General features: G+C 48.4%; 11 protein-coding genes across 11 annotated transcripts; 6 read left to right on the top strand and 5 right to left on the bottom strand.

Annotated features, from left to right (window-relative positions):
- Window positions 1–350: 350 nt before the first annotated feature.
- Window positions 351–1373, top strand: N7516_006927 (chorismate mutase ARO7; the record flags this gene model as incomplete). Its single annotated transcript, XM_057219647.1, has 3 exons — window positions 351–421; window positions 578–1229; window positions 1296–1373. 3 exons carry the CDS (start codon window positions 351–353, stop codon window positions 1371–1373), a joined length of 801 nt encoding a protein of 266 aa, XP_057073738.1.
- A 205-nt stretch (window positions 1374–1578) lies between these two features.
- Window positions 1579–2540, bottom strand: N7516_006926 (protein-transporting protein BCP1; the record flags this gene model as incomplete). The annotated part of the gene is made up of 3 exons (XM_057219646.1): window positions 1579–2121; window positions 2176–2409; window positions 2469–2540. The coding sequence occupies 3 exons, from the start codon at window positions 2538–2540 to the stop codon at window positions 1579–1581; spliced, it is 849 nt and encodes a 282-aa protein (XP_057073737.1).
- A 469-nt stretch (window positions 2541–3009) lies between these two features.
- On the bottom strand, window positions 3010–3834 carry N7516_006925 (uncharacterized protein; the record flags this gene model as incomplete). The annotated part of the gene is made up of 1 exon (XM_057219645.1): window positions 3010–3834. One exon carries the CDS (start codon window positions 3832–3834, stop codon window positions 3010–3012), a length of 825 nt encoding a protein of 274 aa, XP_057073736.1.
- Window positions 3835–4417: 583 nt separating this feature from the next.
- N7516_006924 (uncharacterized protein) lies at window positions 4418–4904 on the top strand (the record flags this gene model as incomplete). The annotated part of the gene is made up of 2 exons (XM_057219644.1): window positions 4418–4732; window positions 4809–4904. 2 exons carry the CDS (start codon window positions 4418–4420, stop codon window positions 4902–4904), a joined length of 411 nt encoding a protein of 136 aa, XP_057073735.1.
- Window positions 4905–5764: 860 nt separating this feature from the next.
- N7516_006923 (alpha-mannosyltransferase) lies at window positions 5765–7255 on the bottom strand (the record flags this gene model as incomplete). The annotated part of the gene is made up of 1 exon (XM_057219643.1): window positions 5765–7255. The coding sequence occupies one exon, from the start codon at window positions 7253–7255 to the stop codon at window positions 5765–5767; it is 1491 nt and encodes a 496-aa protein (XP_057073734.1).
- Window positions 7256–8122: 867 nt separating this feature from the next.
- On the top strand, window positions 8123–10534 carry N7516_006922 (Zn(II)2Cys6 transcription factor; the record flags this gene model as incomplete). Its single annotated transcript, XM_057219642.1, has 1 exon — window positions 8123–10534. The coding sequence occupies one exon, from the start codon at window positions 8123–8125 to the stop codon at window positions 10532–10534; it is 2412 nt and encodes an 803-aa protein (XP_057073733.1).
- Window positions 10535–15057: 4523 nt separating this feature from the next.
- Window positions 15058–16289, top strand: N7516_006921 (uncharacterized protein; the record flags this gene model as incomplete). The annotated part of the gene is made up of 2 exons (XM_057219641.1): window positions 15058–15315; window positions 15417–16289. 2 exons carry the CDS (start codon window positions 15058–15060, stop codon window positions 16287–16289), a joined length of 1131 nt encoding a protein of 376 aa, XP_057073732.1.
- A 2238-nt stretch (window positions 16290–18527) lies between these two features.
- Window positions 18528–20763, top strand: N7516_006920 (uncharacterized protein; the record flags this gene model as incomplete). Its single annotated transcript, XM_057219640.1, has 3 exons — window positions 18528–18814; window positions 18873–19011; window positions 19063–20763. 3 exons carry the CDS (start codon window positions 18528–18530, stop codon window positions 20761–20763), a joined length of 2127 nt encoding a protein of 708 aa, XP_057073731.1.
- Window positions 20764–21142: 379 nt separating this feature from the next.
- Window positions 21143–21847, top strand: N7516_006919 (uncharacterized protein; the record flags this gene model as incomplete). The annotated part of the gene is made up of 1 exon (XM_057219639.1): window positions 21143–21847. One exon carries the CDS (start codon window positions 21143–21145, stop codon window positions 21845–21847), a length of 705 nt encoding a protein of 234 aa, XP_057073730.1.
- Window positions 21848–22813: 966 nt separating this feature from the next.
- Window positions 22814–23230, bottom strand: N7516_006918 (uncharacterized protein; the record flags this gene model as incomplete). The annotated part of the gene is made up of 1 exon (XM_057219638.1): window positions 22814–23230. The coding sequence occupies one exon, from the start codon at window positions 23228–23230 to the stop codon at window positions 22814–22816; it is 417 nt and encodes a 138-aa protein (XP_057073729.1).
- A 389-nt stretch (window positions 23231–23619) lies between these two features.
- On the bottom strand, window positions 23620–24215 carry N7516_006917 (uncharacterized protein; the record flags this gene model as incomplete). The annotated part of the gene is made up of 3 exons (XM_057219637.1): window positions 23620–23965; window positions 24018–24068; window positions 24163–24215. The coding sequence occupies 3 exons, from the start codon at window positions 24213–24215 to the stop codon at window positions 23620–23622; spliced, it is 450 nt and encodes a 149-aa protein (XP_057073728.1).
- Window positions 24216–25043: the final 828 nt, after the last annotated feature.

Raw genomic sequence — 25043 nt, 5'->3', positions numbered from 1 at the left:
GGAATGTGTATTTCGATCGATATTTGATCGAAGTGCAAGGTTCTTCAAGTGTGTTGGTTTTAGCTCGATTGTGGTGTTTCTGCATGTGCTTCGGTCGCATATGGTCCAAAGTACCAAATGCACCAGATCATGGGAAGCCAGCTCGTCTTCATTCACCGTTTTTTCTATATTCGTAATTGTTGACCTCTGCATATGAGATCGATGTAGCCTTTCTTACGCAACCTGCATCCTTTCTTTTCCCCGTCTTCTGTCATATATAAAGAGGACGAGCGGAGTGGACTTTGGGTATCCAGAAACAACTTTGCAGTCCCCGCAGACTCTCTCCATTTACACATCACCACATACAAGCCATGGATACCGCTATTGACCTCTCCGATGCCCTCAAGGCATTGGACCTTGCTAATATTCGTTTCCAGTTAATGTGAGCTCTCACTTTTCCCTCAGCTAAAATACTGCCCAACTCTTTCCCCGCCCCCGCCATAACGTTCAATACACTATACACGAAATTACTACATTTCTATTGAACCTCTTACCCCCACCACCACAATGAAAGCTGATAACTGACATTCCAGGCCAGTCGACTGGAAGACACAATTACCTTCCATCTAATCGAACGGGTTCAATTCCCGGTGAACAAGACCGTCTACGCCCCCGGCGGCGTTAAGATTCCCAACAGCGAACTCAGTCTGCTAGACTACCTGCTCCGCGAGCAAGAGCGCATTCAGTCACGAGTACGCCGCTACCAGTCGCCCGACGAGTACCCCTTCTTCCCGGACGTGCTCGAAGAGCCCATCCTGCAACCGCTGGAATACCCGCACATCCTGCACGAGAATGATGTCTGCGTCAACGACGTGATCAAGGAACGGTATATCAGCGAGGTCCTGCCAGCAGTGTGCCCCAAGTTTGGTCGGGAGGACCGTGGCGAGACACAGGAGAACTACGGCTCCGCGGCAACCTGCGATGTTGCTGTTTTGCAGGCGCTGTCGCGTCGCATTCATTTCGGAAAGTTCGTTGCTGAGTCGAAGTTCCAGAAGGATCCTGAGACTTTTGTGCGTTTGATTAAGGCTGAGGATCGGGCGGGTATCGATGCTGCTATTACCAATTCCGCGGTTGAGCTCAAGGTTCTTGAGCGTTTGGGTCTCAAGGCCAAGACTTATGGCACTGATCCTGCTTTGCCTGATGAGAATGGTCCCAAGATTAACATTGATGCTGTCGTTGCTATGTACAAGGTGAGAAGAGACATTTTGGAGTTTGGTTTGGGGGTATGATCGCTGACTTTTGTGCTAATCTAAAAGGAATGTGTCATCCCATTGACCAAGATTGTTGAGGTCGAGTACCTCATGCAGAGACTCAAGGGCACGCAATGGGAATAATACGGATGGTTATGATATGACCAAACCATCGCATGTCAACATTTATGAGCAAGCATTATAAGAATTATGTGGCCGACGCAACACCGTCACTGCCCCGGGGATAGACAGAAAACAGAAGTGCAAACCAAAACAAGCTAGAATTGAATATATTTTTTTGTCGTAAACTGGACATGAGATGCATCAGACTACAAAGTCTTAACATTAACTACGACATATATTGGGCAAGAGCCTTGACCATAGGCTCGAACTTGGCCGCCTCAATCAAAATCAAGCTACCTTTCGTCCGGATACCCAGCTCCTGGAACGCACGCTTGGAGTCTGAGTGACCTTCATCGGACTTATGGGTGTAATCAATAGAGCCAGCACACAGCGCATGGCGCTCGATAACCTCGTCTTCGGGGTGGAAGAAGAAGCGTTCGGCCTGCTCACCACCCTTCTTTTTCTTCTGAGGCCGGGAATCTTCCTGGTCCAGCTTGGACTCGACTTCCTCGTAATTCTTAGAGATAACTAGGTAATGAGAGAAGGTGTAGGGTTCCTTGTCCTCAACAGCCCAGGCAATCTCCTCCTGAAGCATGTTGTACATGGGAGGGACAATCTCGGAGGGCATGTTGATCAGCCGCTCGGTCAGAATGAGACCGATGGGAGGGATCGGGGTTTGAGAAAGGAGCTGGGAAGCGACAGAGAGGGACGGGTTGGAGGCGGATTTGGTCTTGAGGTAGTTGATCAGGTCCTGGACGACAGGTTTGTCCTAGGAGCAGATTGTTAGTACGATGAAGGTACAAAGAGCGGGGAAATTACGAACCTTGTGTTCCTGCAGATTGAGAATTGACAAGACCGCATAGGGGTCCGATTCATGCCCATCAACCTTCACTGTTGATCCCAGTGTTGGCTGAGAGAGAATCAAATCAGCCAGCGCGGACATGTCGAAGATCTGGGCATCGTTGTCGAATAGCTGACGCAAGAGGTTCTTCAGGCCGTGGAAATCGATAGGCTGAGGATCGAACCATTCAAATTCGACATTTACCATGTCCATGTTCTACAGTCGTCATCATTGTTAGCAGTCCGACGGCACACAGTCCGGGGTATAAGTCTAACCTCGTCGGAGTCGGACTCCTCTGGCTTGGTGCCGCCCATGGTAACATCACCAAGTTCTTTCCGCTTAACCATATTGTGATAATTGAGGTGCTTTTTGTCTGAGATTGGGTAGAATTGAAGTTCAAAGGTTGATCTTGGCCCCGCGCTCGGCCGCTTTCGAACTTTTTTCCTTATCAGTTGTTATCGCGGATGTAGGTCATTGTTGGCTGCCCAGGTCCCAGTGGTCATCGATTGATTCGCGTGTACTCTGATGATATGCTATAGTTATATTACGGATGTATTTAGGAGTCTTCAAAAGTCTTGGGAAAAGCCTTGTTAGTCTATGGGTTTCATTGACAAGCTGTCTAAGTGTGCAATAGGTATGTATACCTTCACCGAAAATATATAGACCACATAAATAACATTTGAATACACAACCAAAATCCGAACAATTAGAGCGCTTGAGGCTTCCTAAGAAGATGCAAATATGCATTTAGATACTATGCAATTATAACATATCAAACTCCAAAAACCATTGCTTTTCGAAATCAAGCCTCCAAGTCTAAACGTCATACTCAACCGCTTCAACAGTCGGCACTTTATGAAGCTTAACATCAAAGAACTGAGCGACAAGCTGCACACAATCCCAAATAACCTGGACCTCCTCTCGAGGAACACCAATGCGTCTCGTACCACGAATATGCCAATGGGTTTCCTTGGGCAGGTTCTGACTCATGATACCCGGCAGCACAACAAGTTGTGTATCAAGGTCATCCAAGACTTGACGATCGGACAAAAACAACCCATAAGTAATCTCCTTGGAGAGCCAAGAAAAGTCCTTATGCGCAGCGAACAAATCCAGCGTGCCTGTCGTGTTACGCGCGTACAGCTTCTGCAGCCACCCAGTGCCGCGCTCGTGGTTTGCCTCGTCGCATTGCCATCCCTCGCGGGTGAAGGTGAAATCCTTATCCTCGTCGCGCTCGACCTCGCTAATGGCCAGGATTGCCTCAATGGGCTTACATACTCCGACTATAGGTACGGATTTGACGAGCGCCTCGCGCAGCCGGCGAATCAGGGCTTGCCGGGCGGCTGAGGTCGCATAGTCTGCTTGCTGGGTGAGGTGGAGGTAGAGTTGATCTGCTCGCTCTGGGTCTGGGCTGGCGACTAGTGTGGAAATGGCTAGGATGTACCATTTATCGTTGCCCAGATTGGTGGTCTTGAAGCGGTTCTCTAGCTCGGTGAAAAGTTGGCGGTAGCGGGGCTGGACCTCCGGTGTTGCAGTGGAAAAACTCATGGTTGTTCTTGGCGGTTGGTATGGGAGAAGAATTGAAAAGATCTTGGGCTGTAGCTGTAGCTTGCTGGCTCGGATGGGTAATCGAGAGAACATGGTGTCGTACAATTACAGCGGTCAATGGAGTAAAGTTGGTGATCTCTCTCCATCAATCGTAGTGCACTCCGTACGGCTGAAGTGGGTCGGTGCAGATTAAGGCATTTTGGATGAACTTCCACGAAAACAATAAGAAGAAGTCAATAACTAGGTACTAAGATACCGAAACTAAGTCATTCTATAACGAAAACAACGCAATTCATGGATTAGGTATTACGAAGTTATATAAGTTCTACACGAACGAGTAGTCAACTATAAAGTGGGGACACTAACCAGCCCTGGAGCGGAACCCTAAAGCATCAACAATGTCATCAAGCCTTACTCTCTGCCTTGATTGCAACGTTTTCTTCCAAATCAGAACCCCAAAGAAGGGTCCAGAGCATATACGATCAGAAACGAACAAGAATCTATTATTGCCCCCCCCAAAACCGGACTACGCCCCACTATGATTTCAGTGACTCCAGCGTGACATCACAAGCCATAAGGCAAGTATAAGAGCTTTGGCAAGGAACAACCATTCTCAACGTCTCAACCCTCTCAACCCTCTCAATAAACCCGCCCAAATCCACTCTATATATACAACATGTCAAGCTTGTCAGGCTCCAAATCCACCCTACACACACAGGACAGGGCAAACTTGTCAGGCTCAGGTCATTCCAGTGTCGGAAACCCCAGTATCTATGAGGCAGGTGACCAGCGCAACGTCCCCGTGTCTGATCTCCAAGAGCGCGCCCGTTACGCCGAGGGCATGCCCCATAGCCACTCGAACCTTGATTCCAAGGACGGCCGCTCTATTGCCAACAAGCTTGCCTCCCAGGAGAACAAGCCGGACTCCTCCAAGCACCACACCGAGTATGACGCCGAGGCCGAGTTGAGCAAGCAAGATCCTACCAAGCCCGTAAGTCTCATACAATCTCTGCTCACTAAAAAAGTCTTTGATTAAGACGCACTTGCTAATGTTGGTTTCGATATAGGCTAGGTTGCATGGCAACGCTCCATCTAAGGGTGCTAAGATTGACGCCGAGCTCAAGGCTGAGGATGAGCAACGTCTGCAAGAAAAGGGTATTTAGCACTGAATTTGTTAATGCTGGTTTTGATGTTGCAAAACGAAATACACCCCCACCCCCCTTGATGTCTCCTGATTGGAATTGAATATAGTCGGGGATGGAGGTGTTGGTAGAACATATGTACGATAATAATGATATCTGGTCTAACGTTCTCTTGAATGAGTAACGGGCTACTGAATGAATACCTACATTGAACCTTGGAAGATAAGACAGATGGTGTTGGAAACGTACACATGTGTCGTTTGTATATACTAGTAACTTAACAAATCTTGAAGCAACCTTAGAAGAACCTCCCTACATGTAAGCAGTTATATAACTTGTGACTTTGTGTATCACTTGGAATGGCCACCGTAGGCCAAATGTTTCATGCCACTTCCACTTGCCCGGGGCGCAGAAAGTGGCGTCATATATCATTTACACGTACAAGCGAGAACCTATATAGTAGCAGTCTACACGAAACAGTAAAATGCTGTTCAAATACTGGTATACCAGTGTAAAAAGTAGGAATAAATAACTAGAACATATGTCATGAGATATGTACGAGACCCGATTTCAAGAGCCGAGCTTTTGTACAAGCCTATACAAAGCCAAATCAACAAGCGTCAGATACCTGGGACCGTTCCAACAGTGTGACTGGCGTGTCTAGCCAGAAGGAAATGGCTTGGGTGATCGAAGATCCCCACTGCTAACCAAGATGGTGCTTATCGCCGCAGATACCGAGGCAATGGGGCCATATATCCGGAGTGCATTTGGAATTCAGCCAAACACCGGAATCCCGCTTGGGAGGCGGAGGAGAGGGATGCGGAGGCTGAGCAAACGGAGGAGCGGCCCAAGACACAGAATATGGCTAGCGAGATCTGAGATTAACTATCTAAAGTAAACTTAGGATCATCGTCATGCGGATTAGTAAAGACATGGCCCCAGTATTCCTCGACTGTCTTGCATAGGTCCACTTTGTTCTCCCACGTTCTGAACGCCGTTTCGAGCTCGCAGCTCACCCATTTGATCTCCTCCCAGTAAGCCTTTTCGACATCGTAGCCAAATCGCTTGATAGTATCTGGGGGTGCCATCCAGGCGCGTCCAGCTGAGCCGTCTTCCTTCAAGGTAGGTGTTGTTTCCCATCCCATGCCGAAGATCCGGTCACCGGGGTTGAATTTGGGATAGTTTGCGTGGATGAAGAAAATGTGCGGTGCGGGGGCAATGGCCTCGTCTTTTACACGCCACTTATCCTGCTGGACCAAGGCAAAGTCCTCGCGTGGATCTGACTGTGCCATAGCTGATCCAGACAGCCCATCCGCATTGGCGTGTCCGATGGCTTGCACCCTCTCACTGACAGTGTAGAAAGGTGCACCTACAGCGGAGGCAGCTTGGATAAAGGTTTCCTTGTCTCCCTCGCCAGGCCCTCCTTGACTTAACAAGCGGAAATAATGCGAGGGGCCGTAAAAGTTATAATACGCCGCCAGCAAGAGAGCAAGAGAATGTGTTTTCTTAGAGACTAGGAATGTCCCAGTTTCCGACGACTGTCTAGCAGCCATAGATGGTACTTGTTGTCGTGAAATTCTGTAGTACAACGGAGATGCGGAGGTAGCCCAGAAGTCGGGCCATGTGACAAGACCGTTGGTTTTGAATGGCTCCGAATCCAGTAGTTCCTCAGGCTTGCCAAGAGGGAAGCAGTCGGCATCCATCCAGACAATCTCTTCAAAGGACGAGAAAAGAACTGCGAAGATCTTGAGTTGATAGTGTTCAATGATGTTTTTACCCACCACGTCCGCCAGCACCAGGCACCGCGCATCGAGTTTGGGAAGCACCTCGTTGCAAACCTGTTTCTCATGCTCGGTGGCATCCTTCATGTAGAGTTCAACCGGCAACGTTGACCCCACGCGGCGGAGCATGCGCAGCGATGAGACAAAAACCGGGAGGTACGTAGACCCAGCTGTTGATACCAGGCCTCGCTTGCCTGGGGTGTGAATCGGCTTCAACTCCTTATCCGACTTCTTGACATCCTCGATGAAGGCCGCATGGGATTCTTCCATCTTGTGTACATCTTCCTCGCTCATGTCCGTCAGGTCGGGTCGCGGCTGTTCTTTGGTGGGGTCAAAGTGTAGAGCTGCGACATCGCCGCGCTTTTCCGGGGAAGGACAACTCGGTTTGTGGCGTTCAATTATGGGTCGCAGGACTTTCCAGAAGTCTTTCTGGCGTTGTGTGAGGGGAACCTCGAATGCTGTGTTTGGGACTAAGGGGACGGCGGATGACGCGGTAATCGGGGATCGGTACAAGTAGACAGTGCACACTAGAATCAGAGCGAGCATCGCCAGTATGAGCGCTTTCGCTCTCCCAGTTCGAAAAGCACCCATGATTGCTAGATAGTTCGGAGCAACAGCTCTTTGATTCAGGGGGTTAGGAAGCGGCGCACGGCCACGCCGATCGAATTTCACCAAGTCAAGGAGGAAAGAAAGTTTATATATCGATTCACAGAGCGCGGATGCCGAGTTGTAGAGTTGCGCCGCATTCTCCGAGGGCGGAGAGAAGATTAGCCAACTGGGCTTGGCACGTCAACGCAATAACTAACGTAAGTATTTCCATCTTACATCACTTGGGATCAGCATTGTCTATATTGTATAGTTATTTATATTTACAGGATTAATGTTGGATCATTTGAAGGATTTCAAATGTTCAATCTCGGATATTAGGTATGAAAGACACTGTGAAATGCCACTCCGCACCTGAAAGCCTGAGAGAGGCTTGCTAACCATACGTTATCAGGCCAACTTCAAGGCAAATCTATGAATGGAATTAGAACACATGTGAGACACTTGAGGGATATTTGATTCGAGATCATCGTGGGACCATTTGCCTTTTCGAAAAGGCGCCCCAATCCACCCAGTTCCTCCTAAACGACTAAAGCGCGGATCAGCCTCCACTGGGGAAGATCGCATATCCACCCCCCAACCTTTCTTCGTCATATTATTCCTTCTTTTTCAGTCTGCAGGATTCAGAGAATTGACTGTTTCTATTCAATTTTATTTAAATACCCCATTTCCCCCCAAACCCCTGTCAGAATTGGCCGTTCTCGTGGTATTCGACATTTCCGCCCCCATTACAAATCTTGAACTCCCCCGAAGTGACCTACGCCCCCGTGAACATCTATTACTCCAATCAAACAGGTCCTTCAAGGTCTAAACGGATGGACTCAGTGCGGGCATTGCCCACGCCCGTCCAAGATGGCCTCTGCCTCCGATAAAGCAGATCGTCCCGCGAAAGACCCCGCGCCCAAGGGAAAATCCCGCAAAACCGACCCGAACGCTCCGGTCCGAAAACGCCGCAAGAGAACGGTGGTCAGCGGAGCCCCCGACGACTGCTTCGCCTGCTCCAAGCGAGGAGCGCGGTGTGACCGGCGCCGACCATATTGCTCCCAATGCCTCGACCTAGGCCGCGATTGTTCCGGATACAAGACGACGTTGACATGGGGAGTTGGAGTCGCAAGTCGAGGGAAACTCCGGGGCCAGAAGCTTCCGGTGATGGAGTCGGAAGAGAAATTGACGGGGGATTCTGCGAAATCACAACCAAAGGCCTCAAGCAGCAGCGGCCCGTCTTCTTCACGGGTACCCGCTAATGCTGCGGCCCCGATGCCTCCGTCCACCGGCCCTACAATGACATCGTTTGGTGGCAGCACGCCGAGTGTGAAACTGGAAGATAGTCCGCCCATGATGCCAGCTGCCTTTGAAATGCCTTCAAACATGGCTTGGACCATGGACATGCCAGATCCCCAAACGTGGTCGAGCACGCTTGCCTCCCCGCCTGCGATTTCAGGGCTTCCGTTACCCAGTCGGCCATTGATTCCAAATAATACGAGCCAGAGTATGACCCCGGAGTCGCCATTGCTATATGCTCCCATTCCGAGCCCGACGACTAATTCGGGATCTCTGGTTTCGCCTACTGCAGTCCCGTTCTCATCTTGGGCTGTTAGTCCCCCAGCGTCACAAAACGCGGATGAGGAGGATGTCCAACACGATCCTAATTACCATATGCTTTGGAACGCCGCCCATTCTCCATCACTCTCTCAGCTCCTATTGGCACGATCTGTGGGGCGGACCCCGCGTATTCGTTATCTCATCAGTTACTACGCCGAAGTTATTGCCCCTATGATTGTTGCCTTTGATACCCCGACAAATCCGTTCCGAACTCACGTTATACGCTTGGCGATGGAGAGTGAGGCTCTGCAGGAGGCGATTGCCACGTTGGCTACGAGCAACTTGCGCCAGAGGCGAGAGCACAATCACCTCTCTACGGAACGAACTTTGCCGGCACGTATGTCATCAATGGCTCACCGCGCCCTCACCGACGAAGATTTCCACGATCGATATGGTATCTCAATGGTGGAAGGGTATAGGAGAGAAGAAAATCATCATCGAGGGATGGCTGTCAAGGCTCTAAATGCTGATTTGGCCGACCCTCGTCGCAGATTGTCAGACTCTGTATTGGCAACTTTGTTAATTCTCTGTCTTTTCCACAGCTGTGATACCGGCGTTGCCGGATTCCGTGCACAGTTTGCTGGAGTAACAAGACTACTTGCGATCCGAATGCGCCATTCCCGTGTTATAACGGACGACCTCAAATGGTTCATCCGCATGTTCTCGTGGTTTGATACATTGACGGCAACTACAAATGACCGTGATGTGCAACTCCGTGGAACATGTTTGGAGATCAGCTCCCTAACCGATGGAGAATGGGGGCTGGAGAACTTGGCCGGCTGTGATGGTCGTCTGTTCAAGCTGATTTCTCAGCTGGGACGTTTAAATCTTCTGAGTCAGGACCAAGAGCCCAATCTATCGCGCCCAAGTGACGCTGCTATGTCCACCACGTCACTCCCTCCTAATATGCTGTTCCCAGGATGGGAAACAGTGCCCAACACTGGAATGGGCTCCGCGCCGGAATACGGATTCTCTCTTCCCACGCCGCCGCAAAGCAGTGACTCATGCCGTCGTCCTTCCTCTCCAGAATTCTGGACAGAGTGGTATTCGCTCAGGCAGCGACTCGAATCCTGGCGATTTGATCCACCTGCTCAGGCCGCTTTTCCCTCTCCGCCCTTATCTGCATCTACAATGACCTGGAACTCTACTACCTATGTGACGCCACGGAATTCCTCGTCAGGATACCAAGTGGCACCCGAGAATCTCCAGGACGTCTACCAGATCTCGGAGTGTTTCCGTCATGCTGCCCTTCTCTACTGCGAACGCCTAGCCGAGCCGACCCTTCCATCGTCTCATGGCCGTATCCAGCACCTTGTCCAGCTCGCCATGCACTGCATCATTACCGTAAAATCAGATGTATATCTTCTCTGGCCACTATTCATTGTGGGTTCGGAGTGTGTCCAGGACGATCACCGTTCGATCATCCGCAATCGCTGCGAGGATATCTCCAAGGACTCTGGCTTCATCAACAACCTTTCCTGTCTAGAGCTTCTGGAACGGATCTGGGCTGAAAATTCTGAGGGATCCTCATTCCCAATTTATCCTAGCGGGTTCGGTCCCCCGCCTCCGCTGGCTGGCGGCAGGGCACCATCATCGCAGGCCTTCCGTTGGTCCCGAGTTATGCAGGCCAAGCGGGGCGACGGCGAGTATATGGTTGCATAGACCGTTTAGCTTCTCTCTCTCTCTCTTTTTTTTTTTATTTTTATCTTTGCCCAAGGTATATACTTGTGGTTTCTAGCTTTACAGCATTCTGGTGGGAGGACTCATTGGATTTTTCTTTGTTCGGGGATCAGCGATTCACGTGTTGGGTTTTGACAAACATGATACCATTCATTCTATATACAGCGATATGGCCTTCAGCAAATGCCATCTACGCTGTACATACTGGCTTTTCTTTTTTCTGGGTTTTTTAGGGGTTTAAATAGAATTTCATGCATTCCTGTACATGTACCTACAAAATCAGGATAGTTAACTAACTACCTAAATATAGACCATGTCATATAATCTTGTCCATGGAATGAACCCATGAAACAATGGGTTCACTGCTCGTCCGCCTTAAACAAAAGTTCGTAGTACATACGGAATATAATCCATGTCCAACACCATCAAGGCCCAAAGGCCAAATAGGGGCTGGCCCAAGCCACTTGGAGATAACCACACCGCGAAGGATGCGCAAAAAGTAGAGAGAAAAAAAAAGGCGCAACATGACCACCATCTATGTTGTAACAACCCAACGCAAGCCCCCTGCCCCTATCACAAATCCCATGGCGCAACGACAAAAGTACCAGCCAACACCTCGCCCAAACCTAGACCTATAGGTGCTTACGGAGCATATTCTTTATAGGGCACAGGGCAAGGGCAGCTATGCAAACCCTATATGATCAGCACGCACAATGAAAACCTGAAAAGCTCAATACACAAGCCTGATATGTACAATACAAGTCCGAATTACCCTCGAGGATCTTCCCGACCGCTAGTATCCCAGCCGGGGCCTAGAATACCAATAACAGACACTAAAATGGGTTCAAGGTTTTGTTTTGATTCTCCGCCGGCACAGCCGAGTCCGTGCAAGGGGGTGGCAGATAGATAGGATTCTGTCGGAGATACTCTTCATGTGATATGATTTTATGAATCTTGTCTAGAGCGTGCATGTACATTTAATTAGATATCTAGGGGGCGAGGAGGTAAGTGCATTGCAAGTGTAGGTGAAGGTTGTTATCATTACCAACTCCCCTGGACGGAGTATAATAAATATACTCCGTCCGAAGTAGTACTTCGAGACTTTGTGGGCTTGATATCAAAAAGCAAAATTTACCAATCAAACCCACATTGAAATCCACATTCTACCAGGGCTCTCTGTACGGAGTAATCCACACGGAGAACGGAAGTACACAGTATCCACACGGCAATCTAGGCGTCCACCAACCCCTATATCCAAAACCTGATTGTCTCGCAAGGATGTTCAGCCGTTTAAACCACCGTGCTTTGGAGGGGGTGAATATTACATGATACATTAGCTGTAGGCCATACTAAGCTTACCTATGTACTATGCGAGTCGCATGTCGCACGAGAAGCACGGGATATAAATTAGACAGAGCCAATTATTTCGCTCAGGGGGGGACGGTGTACAAAGATTTGTGTCTGTGTCTGTGTGTGTGTCCCCGTGCGCCTGTTCAAGGTTATGTTCCTACAGCCGAGGGAATATGCGTCCCGGCTTCCAGCCCGTTGGCCCCCCCTGCAGCCTTGTTAGCGGGCTGTGGTTTTTTTTTGGGCTTTAAAACCTTGTTCCAGAAATTCCATGAGTCTTAGGCGAGTTGGCGTTCCGCACTAATCAAACTAAATATTTATATCGATTTATTTTTTTGTTGCTGGCTGAAATCAGCTTGGTTTGGGTGGCGAAGAGAAAATAGGGGAGTGTTGTCGAGTAAGATCTGTTAGACGCCGGATTATCTATGGTGAGCTGAGCAGATACGTCTATATTTCTCTTTTCTTTTTTTTTAATTTGTTACCTGCATGTGAGATCTATCATGCAGATACGATCAAAAAAAACATGTTAGGCGGGTGATTGATTAATTCCATTTTGGAAAAAGAAAAAAGAAAAAAAAAGAAAACAGCCATGTGCAACCCTAGATGATCGGCAGTGCAGGATGGTTTTTTGCTTTCTGTTTGGCTGGTTGGCTAAGACAGGGGGGATTCTCGAAGGGTTGAGTCATTCAAGAAAAAAAACAAAATCCTCGAATCAGGGGTGGACCTGGGATTCTTTTGTGTGGGCAGCAAGGACGCGCTGGAAATTCCATCTTTCATCCCTTTACTTGGTGCGTGAGCATAAATAACATGTTGGTATTGGTGGTATTGGTGGCGGTGCGAAGTTGCGGTGGTCCTGTTCTTTACGTTGAACATACACAGACATGTGCTTTGTTTCATAAGAATAGAGAATAGTTGTATATTGTAGTCGAGGTCGTTGTAATATTAGCGTGTAGTCTATGTTGTATATAGCTCTGCCGGTCATGACGCACACTGCATATCTGATAGTGCTGGTGTCAGACCAGTCCCGAAAAGGCAAACTAGGGCTTGAAATTGTATGCGATCGCAACCATCGCGAGTCGCCTATTGTTCATCGCCCCACGCTGAAACAATGAACTGTCGGCAGCCAAAATGTTAAAAATGGATACATAACAGTTTTGTGATTTATGATGTAGATATAACTTCATTTTACATACGGTTGGAGGTCACTGCCCCTCCATTATGCGGCTTCGATCCTAACGCGTTGTACACAACCGCTGCGCATCCCTCGATTTCATACTCCTTAATACGTTTATCCTATTTTTACTACTGGGAAGACTTTTCAGCCCACTCAAGATATTGATGGTCAGACCTAAGAAGCAAGTTGCGGTCTGTGAATTCTCTATATTTTTGCCCAAAATGGCGGTTGCTGCCCAGCGACGCAGCGGTAAAGCCCATGCATGGCCCGTGATGTCGCCCAAGATGGCAGTGCGAAGTGGATGTGTGTATAAAAGATATACCGATGGGGCTCATTAGTTTCTCTTGCCATGGCAACGTGTTCGTATATGTTACAAGATAGTATTAGAGTATGTAACCTTGAAATATTGTCCGAATTGTCTGGGGGTTTAGTGGAGTCTGAACCACTGGATGAGGCGGGATGGGCCGTCATGAAATCTGGGATGCCGTCGATCCAACCATGGAACTGGCTTTGGTTTGCTGGGGATCGAGCACCGTAAACATCGAGCCGCTGCCTATGGCAAATACATACATTAGAAATTGCTACTAGTGGAATATATATTTTCATATGATCCATATAAAGTACCATTTTGCTGTATATAGTATTCTCCGTGTTGCTGCAACTAATGATGGCGTTCATGCAGATGAACTGTATGAGGCATGGAAAATGTAAGCCTAGTTCTGGAAGTCGAGCACATGGCTTTGCGCTCATCCAACCCAACCATGACACGCCAGCTGATGGAGGGGTGATCTAAATTAGTTCCATTGCTGGACATCTGTAAGGCAGCCAGTAAGATGTCTATGGAATCACACTACGTCTTCAGTGGCGACATCTACGCCTGGTGTTTCTTTTTTGTTTTGTTTTTTACTCAGAGTGAGTCAGTCCACAAGAGCCAGAAAAATCTCGCTATGCAGTTGCCTTGAGACCAGAAAAGTCAAAGACACCGAGGAAAATGCAGTTGGCCGCTGCCCGATTCAACTGAGGGGCTATCAGCCAAGCGGGTTGCCTATATACCTAGGTAGCGTCCAATGGAAACGTCTCCATCTGGACTAGCTTGAGGGGTAGCGACATCAAGACTTGATGGTACTTTGGTTATGGTAGTTTAGGAGGCAAATAGAAAGTACCAGTTTCTACTGGAATGGTGACTACGTATGTTGTAGAGGGTATTTGTAAGGTTAGCACCTGAAGTTGAGTCATAATATGTAAAGGCTGACCTCGAGCGCAAGGTATAAAAACAGATGGAGTATCATCCGAAGGAATACTATATACTCCGTACTAAATTTAAATAAACTGAAATTCAAGAGGAAATGAATAGAATACCTTGAAATTCAACGAATTTCAATACACGTAAGAAAGAATCCAAACGCCACAACCCACAACGCCAACTTACACGCGCCGGTCACTAGCGGATGCACTGATTGGCCTGCGCCAATATCGCCGGCGCTGACATTAGGATCCATCTTCCTTTTCCCTTTCATCGGGTTGAAATTTTTCTCTCTCCACCGATCTCCACTGAATTCAAAGCCATTACATCTTTTGGAGCGGAGGGTCTCTCTGCTCTTTGTTTTCCTCAATCTCCTTTTATCAATAGGAGATATTGGGTCCTAGGATCCCCTAAACGCACTCTCTCTCTTTTCCTCGGATTGACCGAAGAACGTTCAAATGCTCTCTCAGCACATTCAGTTTCAACCCTCCTCTCTTCGATCAGAAACCGTACCACGGTGACGGTCCTACTATCAAAAAAAAAAATCCTATCTGACCTGCAGTTCTAAAGTCGGCGTCGATTTCTGTTTGGGTGCACGATATCCTGTATAATATACTCGGTGTTTTTTTTTTTTTTGTTCTTCTGATTTCATTTAACTGCCTTTTGGATTGTTTGCATTTCCGGCTTGTCGCCTCCCATTTTACATCTATCTGATCGACTTTTCCATATGCTCGTGCGATAATGTATCATTACTCCAGTCCACCGCCCGGGTGGTCCACCTACGACTACACTCAATCACCTCCCACCTCACCTCAATACGCCTACTACGCCTCTCAATTCGCCAACTCCTACGCTTCACCCCGGGGCACCTCGCGACGACACAACCGCAAGGCCAGCTACACGGCCACCAAAGAAACACCCTGGTATTCATCGGGCTACCCTCAAGGGTACTATGAAGCAACCCCAGACTATGGAATTCCATCGCGAAAGCACGATCATGTAAGTGCTTCTTTTGCGGGAAAGCCCAAACACCGATATTCCTCGACCGGTCACCCTGCGGGGATGGCCTCGGCAACGGATACCACCCGTCGCAATCGCAGACTCGACCCATCTTCGTAGATGTGGTCGACGACGCATTCGATGTCCCGCGCACCAACGCCCGCGAGCCCCGTACCGGTCGCCCAGGCCATCCCCCGGCCTCGAACCCCACTCGAGATGGCCCAGGCCAACATCGTCGCACCACCTCGACCTCTTACCGCAAATCAAATCCAGCTGATTCTCACTTTTACTTCACTCAGGCTCCTAACAACGAGGATATCGAAGCGGCCAGACGCTCCCGCACAAGGCGCCAATCCACATCAACGCGCACTCCCAATAAACCAAAACCACCTCCTGCTAGTGCCAAACCACCACCCACCGCCACCGAGGATGACGCCGAGGCCGCAGGGATCCCGGCAGGCTATTCGATCAAAAACTGGGACCCAACCGAGGCACCGATCATCTTGCTTGGTAGTGTGTTTGATGCGAACTCTCTTGGAAAGTGGATCTACGACTGGACCGTCTTTCATCATGGGGCATCGACGCCCATGGCCGACGTCGCGGGCGACTTGTGGCTACTGTTGATCAAGCTGGCGGGCAAAGTAAAGAGGGCCGACGAATGTCTCCCTCGCATCCAAAGCGTGGATGCGCAGGAAGTCGTCGAAGATTTCCTGGAAAGTGGCGAGCGCCTCTGGTCCCGTTTCAAGAAGCTCCTCAAGGGCTGCGAACTTTACATGTGGAAGGCCGCCAAGCGAGAAGGTGGCAAAGGACCCGTATCGATGGGTCGCAATGCAGGTTGTGAATTTGTCGAATCGATTTTCGGTCGCGATCGTGAGCTTGAAAATACAGAGAAGCTCATGAATAGTATTCGTCTTTGGAATATGCGATTCGATGCCAACTGCGAAGACATTCTGCGCCGACCGGCTGCTGCATAGGGTGTTTTTTACACGCTTTTTTTTCCCCTTTCTACTACCGACTGCCAAGGGAGCGATACCTCCCCAAAAGAGACACAGACTTTCCTATTACTGTTTTCCTTATCTACACTTGGAGCATTTGACATTTGTTGAATCGCATTTGAAGCGTGTTGCTTTGGCTTCGGCTGGCTTTGCTCATATTTATTGTCTGTTTTTTTCCTTCGATCCATCGGCATATGTTTTGCCCAAGGTTCGACACAAAAGATCATCGTTTTTGTTTTGTTTTTTTTTTCTGGTGCCGGCGCCTTGCGTTTGATATCGTTTCTTTCACATAGGACGGCGCTCTTTTGATCCATTCTATTCCATTTCTGGCGTCCTTGTTTAATCTTTTCATTTCTGGCCGTCAAGTCCGTTTTGTCTTGCCGTTGAAGTCCGTGTCACTCTGCTTCGATGATACCATCTTGCGATTTCTTATATACATGCTTTGCTTCTTTTTTTTTTCTGCCATCTTTTATTATTTCTTTTGTCACTCGCATTACAACTGCTATTTTTTTCCTATTGCTTTGATTTGATGTTGGGTCGGAGGAACCGGGTTGTATATAGAACCAACACGACCCAAACATCCGATAGACCAACTCTTTAACACTCGTTAATACTTTCTCATTCTTATACTTTACTACCCGAGACCAAATCCAACTGTAATGTAAAATCAAATACTATTTCCACGTAGTTCAAATCCACCAAAAAGAAAAAAAAACCACACTAAATCGATGTGATAGCCCTAGAGCTACCCCTCACCCCCAGCGCCTGCGCCATGCAAGTACCTACATCGTACAGCTGTGGATCACTACATCACTACCCCGCCCCCCGTAGAACCGTAGAAAGTCCATAGAATGACCCGTCGTTGCTCGGTGAGAATTAAATATACATAGCTATTTGTTCGGTTACTGGGTTGTACGCCCTCCAAAGCAGGTACTATCACTCCGATGACGGCTGATGTCACATTTCATATAAGTGTAGGTCCCAGCGTGGGATCAACTTGCGTGTTTTTTTTTTTTTTTCTTTTCTCATGCAGGTGATCCCAGTTGCTATTGGTCTATATTCTCGAAATTCAAACCTGCATGTACGTTGGGGGTACCCGAGGATGTGGCGACCCTATCACAGACGAGGGGCAGGGGTGTTGGGGGGTTGCATGGGTTCTGGATATTTGTCTTGGGTTGCATGGTGATCCTGGGTTTAATGAGTTTGAGGGATTATCTTTTTAACGGTGATGGCTATTAAACATACCTAGGTAGTTATGGTTGGATATTAAGGTTGTTTGATTTGGTAGTTATATGTTGTACGCAGTACATAGGTCGAAGCTTTGGGGGAAGTGATAGCATAGTATATAAGTGACTTAATTAGGTGCTATGAAACATTAACTTAACATATTATAAGCGCACATTTGGTTTATGAATCGAGATTTAGATTTCCTCCCTGACTTGGAGTTATACCGAACTTGTGAGACGTTGGCTCAGAATGTTGAGCCGGAGACAACAGCCGGCCATTTCTGAACATGATGGGGACACTCCTGGGAGACATGAGATGGAAAGCTCACGACTGTCTTGACCTTGAGATAAAATAAGAAGTATATGTAATTGCCCAGGCTAGAGGCCATACGATTAACTACTGTGACCAGCCCTGGGAGTGGATTGCAAGTCCATGTGGTCATGCAACCTTATCGGCCCTGTCAGACCTATTTTGGGGTTTCTTAGAACATGTTTGCCTCGTCCAAAACTTCTCATGTTCAATAACTCCTATACCTTTGTAGTCTTTGTAGTTCAGATGTTTTTGGATTGTTGACTTTGGAAGAATGACCCATGGATGACGCCTGTGGAACGGTCACGGGACCGCGAGCTGTCCTGATCGTTGACATCATTCGATCTGCGCTGCTTTACCTACAATATAGGTAGTGCCTGAACCCTCGAATTAAGATGATTAGCTGAGATATCATTCGAGTCGATATCATTTAGAGACCTGCTTGAGAGTCAACAACTACCAAGACTCCTACCCATCCTCTACGCTCTCCTGATTAAATCTCACCATACCAAGAACAGATGAGGATGCGACTCTTCGAATCCATCTCCAAACATCTAGCCCTGGAAAGTGAACTGGTGTGCTGGTGTTCCAAGGTCTCTGAAAGCCTTATCCTCAGACCTACAAGGATCATTCGACCTGCGACTGCCCCCGATATGCGCACATGGTCTTGCTGAATGAACGATGCATCATGGATCTACGACAGTTGAGATGCCCGACGAAAATTCCGATAGGTTATCCCTATGGGAATGGATCCGGGGTCAATTTCATATGAGACCGTCTAAAGATGACGAGCCCCAGTCGTGGTGGATTGCATCAACGGCCATCCCGCTAGTTGCCGCTACGACGGGACCACTCGCCAATGTCATGTCAATCGTTGCGCTGGTTATGCCATGGCGAAGCAAAATTCTTTCAAATGAATATAACGCTGCTGGAATCTCCATTCAAGAAGGATATCCAGATCCTCGTTGGTGAGTATATAGCAGGAGGGTGCTACCCTGAATCAGATCTCTCTAACACCACGAATAGGGACACTGTCCTAAACGCCGTTTCACTTTTCTGTGGGATCGTGGGGAATGCGTTTTTACTGTTCAATTTTACTCAGATCGTACGCTATATTATAGCTTTACCCGTGACGATCATTTTGTGGTTCATAGCCGCGGGAATCGTGAGTGACCTCATTGGTTTTGTATGTCCCAGACCTAACGTTTGCTTGTAGCTCTCTGGAATTACAATAGCCACACACATTTATGCCCCTCCGGTAGGCATTGATAGGGTCTACTCGCAGGCTTATTGGAGTGCCGTAATTGCGGCAATCCTCTACTTTGTCTTGAGCATTATCTTGATGATCAACATGCTAGGCTATTTCCTGGGTAAGTACCCGCAACACTTTGCGCTCACCGACGAACAACGGACCTTGATCCTACAAATGACTGCATTGGTGATTTGGCTGTTGATAGGTGCTGCTATGTTTCAGCGAGTGCTCGGGATCTCTTTCGCCGACGCATTGTACTTCTGTGATGTCACCGTACTCACATTAGGGTATGGCAACATAGTTGCCACTAGTGCCGTTGGTAGAGGTTTGATTTGGCCATATGCAGTCATTGGGATTATCATTTTGGGACTGGTGGTGCAAAGCATCTTTAAATTTGCTCGCGAGGTTCACTACGACAACGTCGTTCGGAAACACATTGAACAGAAGCGGCAATCCACTTTCGAGCGATCAATTGCTTTTGACGAGCTCGAATCTTCTCAAGAGAAACGCCTGGCCAGTGGAGAAGTTATCACTCCTCCGGGTCTCACTCGCCAAAAATCCGGGCCTGATCACCATCTGCATCATCGGCCAATTCGCAACACCATCAACGCCATTGCCACGGGTCGCCGACCCAGGATCCTTATTATGCGTGAAGAAAAAGATCGGTTCAACGCTATGCGCCGTATCCAGCATGATACCATGCGTTTCCGTCGCTGGAACAATTTGATCATCAGCATCGTTGCATTTGGAATTGTGTGGTCCTGCGGAGCAGTCGTGTTCTGGAAATTAGAAGCCATGACGTACTTCGAATCACTCTACTTTTGCTTCACCTCCCTGCTAACAATCGGATATGGTGATTTCACACCGGAATCGAACCCAGGGAAACCTTTCTTTGTGGTATGGTCTCTAATCGCCATCCCAATTATGACCATGCTCATCTCCGAGATGAGCGATACAGTTGTCGCCGGCTTCAAGCGCGCCACTGAAGTATTCGCCGATTACCTCGTGCTTCCCCAATCGCGTGTCTACAAGACATGCTTTAGTCGGATTCCCGGCGTCGCCCAGTTCGTCCAGTCTCGCCAAAAGAAAAAGCGACAAGAGCGCGGTTTCCCACTTGAGGGAGCTAATGAATCCGACATCGGGGAAACAGCGGACCCCGAGGGGTCTGGTCAATCAAATATTCAAAGTGAGGACTCCGCCGAGTCTCATCCACACCGATCACTGGAGGAACTTGTCCGCAATCCGACCTCATTCGAGCTTGCCCAGCAACTTGCCTTTGCTATTCGCCGCACCTCAAAACAGGCACGAGAAGGAAAGCGAAAACGATACTCCTACGAAGAATGGGTCGAGTTCACCCGGCTTATTCAGTTCACGGATCCGCGAGCTCGGCCACCATCATTACAGAGAGACCAGCCGGCAAGTGAGGAAGGCACCCCTAGTAATGAAGACGAATATGGACTTATCAATTGGGACTGGATCGGTGAGAATAGTCCCATGCTGGCAAAACAGACAGAGCCTGAGTGGGTTTTGGATCGGTTGTGTGAAAGCTTGATTCGGTATGTGTCAACTCAAGAGGAGAGTCGGGCTGTGAGAGGTGACGCCGATTTGACGGAGGAGCCAACTTTGAGGAAAGAAAGGGATATTGGAATAGAGAATTACCCTTAGCAAGATATGCTTCCAAAAGAGGAAGGTGGGATCCGGTTACATGTTGGTGCCTGAATGTTTATCTCTGCCTGCAGATCATATGACCACACCCATGTATGTACATAGAGAAGGTGTCATACCTTGGTAATAGCTCGCCCTAAAGTACAACTAGTATATAATAGATTCATTCATCCTCTGAGCGATTGACATATATATCCATTCAATAGGCAAAGCCACAGTCATCATCATGTTTAGTGGAGCGGGGGCTGTGTATATCGCTGATGCTCATTTAACCTTACCTACCCAGATACTACACCCTGCTGTCTAAACTCTGACTCTGCCAACCCACATCAAACATACAATAATTCATCTTTCACCAACATCCCCCACCAAACGAAAGATGACAACCAACATTCCCGAGATCCTCCTGCTCTGCATGGACGAACCCTTCCTAAAAGCCTTCAACGATGCCCTCAAAAAGACCTGGCCAGACCACGATTCCACAAAACTAAAGATCACCGCAATACACGAGCGCCTAAACTCCCTCCCAGAAGGAACAACCTTCGACCTAATCGTCTCACCAGCAAACTCCTACGCCCGTCTCGACGGAGCCTTCGACCACGCCATCTCAATGACCTTCAGCCCACAACAAGACTACGACGCTGTGACGCGCGTAGCACAAAAAGTCCTCTACGAGAGATGGCGCGGGTTCGCACCCCCGGGATCATGCACGCTTGTCGAGTTCCCATATGACCTAAAGCAGAATAAATACGGCTGCGGATGGGTGGCTATTTGTCCGACGATGCGGGAGCCTAGAGATGTCCGCTGGGACAAGGAGATTGTCTATGAGTGTATGTGGAGCTTGTTGTGTCAGGTCGAGGGACATAATCGTGCTGCGAAGGGGAAGGGGAAGATTGGGAGGATTCTTATGACGCCCTTGGCTGTTGGGGTTGGGAAAGTTAGTAAAGAGCGTTGGGCGGCGCAGACAGCGCTCGCGCTGAGGCAGTTTGTTGATGCTATTGAGAGGCCTGCGAGGTGGAGCAATTTGGGGTGGGGTGATATTGGGCAAGATACTCGTGATGTTGTGAGGACTTGGGCGCTGTGAATTCAATTGTCGTTGTGGGTGGGTTTTGCTGGCTAAGGTTGCGATGGGCTCAAATCAACGTAATAGTGTCGTCTCTACGACTTTGGTCTACGATAAGCGGCCGATGATGGTCCATTACCGAGCTGTGAAACATAATATGTGGCCGGGTGTGTTGAGAGTAAAGAGTGGCAGGGTAAAGTCTACTTCTATTTGACGAGATGAGAGGATTGTTATATTTAATATACCTGGGTCATTGACAACTTCGCTTCGGTAGAAAGTATGTTGTGTCTAATGAATGTGTTAGGAGAGGTCTACGTGGTAGATGTTGAAGTGCATGGTGCAATGTGAAATGCTTGAAGAGTCGAGAGTTAAGCTAGAGGAGCTAAGAAAGAGACTAAGAGATCTGACAGTCGATCAGACGTAAGAAGGATTTTGACTTGGCCTCGAGAATTACTCTTATTGGCCCATCCTCTCCCCCAAAGTACCCATCAACTTGCACCTCCATCTCCACGCCGTTGGCAAATTTGGCTTTAATTGGCCTCCTATGGGGTGTCCAGCGGCTATGTAAGGAGGGGTGTTTTGGCGGCAGCAGCGACAAATGCTGCTGAAGGACATCGTTGTCTGCACTAAGCCTTCCCTCAATAGTGGTCTTTTCTCCATCTATCTTGCCAATTTGCCAGTTCAAGTGTGCATGCGATGGCAAAAAGCTCGACAGTGGCGCTATCGTGAACGCTCAGGGGGTAGAATACCCCCTTACCCTCCCATTCACTGGAGGCAAGGCTTCGTGGCCAGACAATTCCTGCGACACCACATAGACAGCGGATAGACGCATCACAGAAGTATATGAGTCGCTTCGATACGTTCTGTGGAACAGGTAGCCAACCTGGCCTATTATCTGGCCTGGCTGAGAGATTGTTCTTTAGAAAGCAGTTCTTGGAGTAACGGTTACCCAGAGTGTTATGGAACTTGCAGAAGATGACGTTCTCTTCACGTTCGAAAGGCTGCTTCTTCTGCTGTTTCTGCTTCTTTCTTGTCTTTGAAAGACGAATTATTTGAATCCTTTTTGTTGTAAGACTGGCCTCCAGATTTGTCATGTGATCTTTTCTTGCCATCCTTCTTTCTATCCGAACTGGAATTGTCATTTGGCGATGAAGAATTGAGTGTTGGTGTCGTCAAGTTTACCGATACCATTCCTTTGACCATTTTCTTCTCAGGAACCTCATTTTCTCCGATAGTAGACTTGACATAACTGGTGAATGTTGGAAGCCAGCTACCATCGAAATCCTTTGGGTGAACGGGGTACTCAAAGTTACCACGTTTTGCCTGAATAATACTCAACAAAGACAGAACGTGGGACTTTCCAGTCCCTGCTGCTCCAGTCACGACAAAAAGGCGTCCGGGCATATGACCCAATTTCGTGAAGATTTGACCACCATCCGTGTAGATGCGATCAATGCCAGAGTCTCATCGAAGAAGCACAGGATGCAGCTGGTAAAGAGACCGTCAAAAGCACAATCACCTCTGCCGAAGTCCGTACTCAGGTAAAGGAGCTTGTTGACTTGAACAGATCACTTCGCGAGGAATGCAATCCTGTAGCAACAGGGCTTGCATTCAATTACGGAAAACCCTCGGTGCCGAAACTGCACCTCTTGTGTCTCAAATCACCGCTGTCCGTGAGGCTTTCAAGAAGCTGCGTACTAGAAATGTTCATTGAACCCACGGAATGGGGCTGAGATGAATACGCAGCGGCAAGATGACGGGCACGTAAAACGCTCTTTCACTGTGGATGGAATCTACTCTCCTTCGCACTCCCCATCCTGGAGCCCAGTGGCTTTAGTGGTTGTAAGCGGGACATCATCAGTGTCATCCCCTGGGTGACTTGTGTACCGAGCTCGAGGGGCCCCAGAAAGCTTAGACAGGAACTGGCCGAGCCCGAGTGATTCGAAGTGTACAGGATGAAACGACTTCGTCTCCCATGAGGTTGGGCACCGAGTCTGTAGCCCAACTCGGCATATCCACTTCTTTGGTGTCGCATGCCAACATCTCTGCTTCCTCCGGATTTTCTCTAGGCCTTCTGTAGCCTGCTCTCTTATGGCAGTACCAACACTCCCTCGTGTCTTCCTCAAAGGCCCGTCTCTCCTAGCACGACACGCATGATTGAGGTGTCACTCGTATATATAAATATAGATACCGGCCGCCCTCGCCATGGCCGCGCAAGACTATGCCACAGGCCAGATGGACACTATAGAAAATTGGAGTTAGGTGGAACAATTGCGACAGTGAGAGCTGATCAAGAGTATTGGACTTACATCGTCGAGATCCTAAGCTGAACATACCATACCGCTCGGGTCGTTAAGAGAATCAGAAAGAACTGCCCAGGTGGACTCATGGTGGCGGGTAAGGACTCGATTGATCCCCCCTTTTTTGGCTCCCTGATGCCTCCCAGAGATAATATGAGAAAGGTAGATGCTTGACAAATTGTGTGCCGATGAGAGAAGATATTCCGAAAACGACAATAGCCTGGATCATGCGTTTCAGTCAGACATGGTGGCTCTGTGGTAGATGACCAATAGGTATAGCTATAATAATCTTTCTGTCGGTATCAGAATAGACCGAGTAGGAAGTCCAGTACGTCCCACGCGCCTCGTTGCTCTTTTATCTCGGACGGGCCCTGTCCAGCATTAGCGGGGCCTTCGTAAGCTTCTTAGAAGTGTGGGCGGATCCACGCGCTCCCTTGTCGGATTGGAACTGACTCACGAGGTCATGTATGTGGAAAATTAATAATAAGTGAGGTGGACATGAAGTGAGGTGAGAAAGCAAAGAATCTGACTTCTGTATTCTTCAGTAGCGTATCAGATGCCAAGCTCTCGATTTCATCTCCTTCTCAGCGGACAAGCATCGGGTCATGGTAGGATACTTCTTTGGGGTATCTGGGACATCCACAGTCATTGTTGTTATCACGACTTCGGTTATGACTGTGACTACCCTTGCGACCCGGTACTGCTTGCTTAGCGGTATTTGTTGAGGGATAGAGAGTCTCATGGCTACAGGCAACTGCGGGAGAGAGAGAAGGAAGAATCATGGTCTATTCAATCTACCAGGAGCAGGAATTTATACCCCACCCTCAGAGTAGCAAACAAAACTGCTTAGTCTGCTAACAAACAAGCAGGTAGGCATGGAATAATTTATCAAAGACGAAGGAAGATCAATCCTACAG

The sequence above is a fragment of the Penicillium verrucosum genome, assembly GCF_028828655.1.
Source record: "Penicillium verrucosum strain IBT 35672 chromosome Unknown utg000002l_segment0_segment0, whole genome shotgun sequence".
Lineage (NCBI taxonomy): Eukaryota > Fungi > Ascomycota > Eurotiomycetes > Eurotiales > Aspergillaceae > Penicillium > Penicillium verrucosum.
This window is presented reverse-complemented; position numbering and strand designations above follow the sequence as displayed.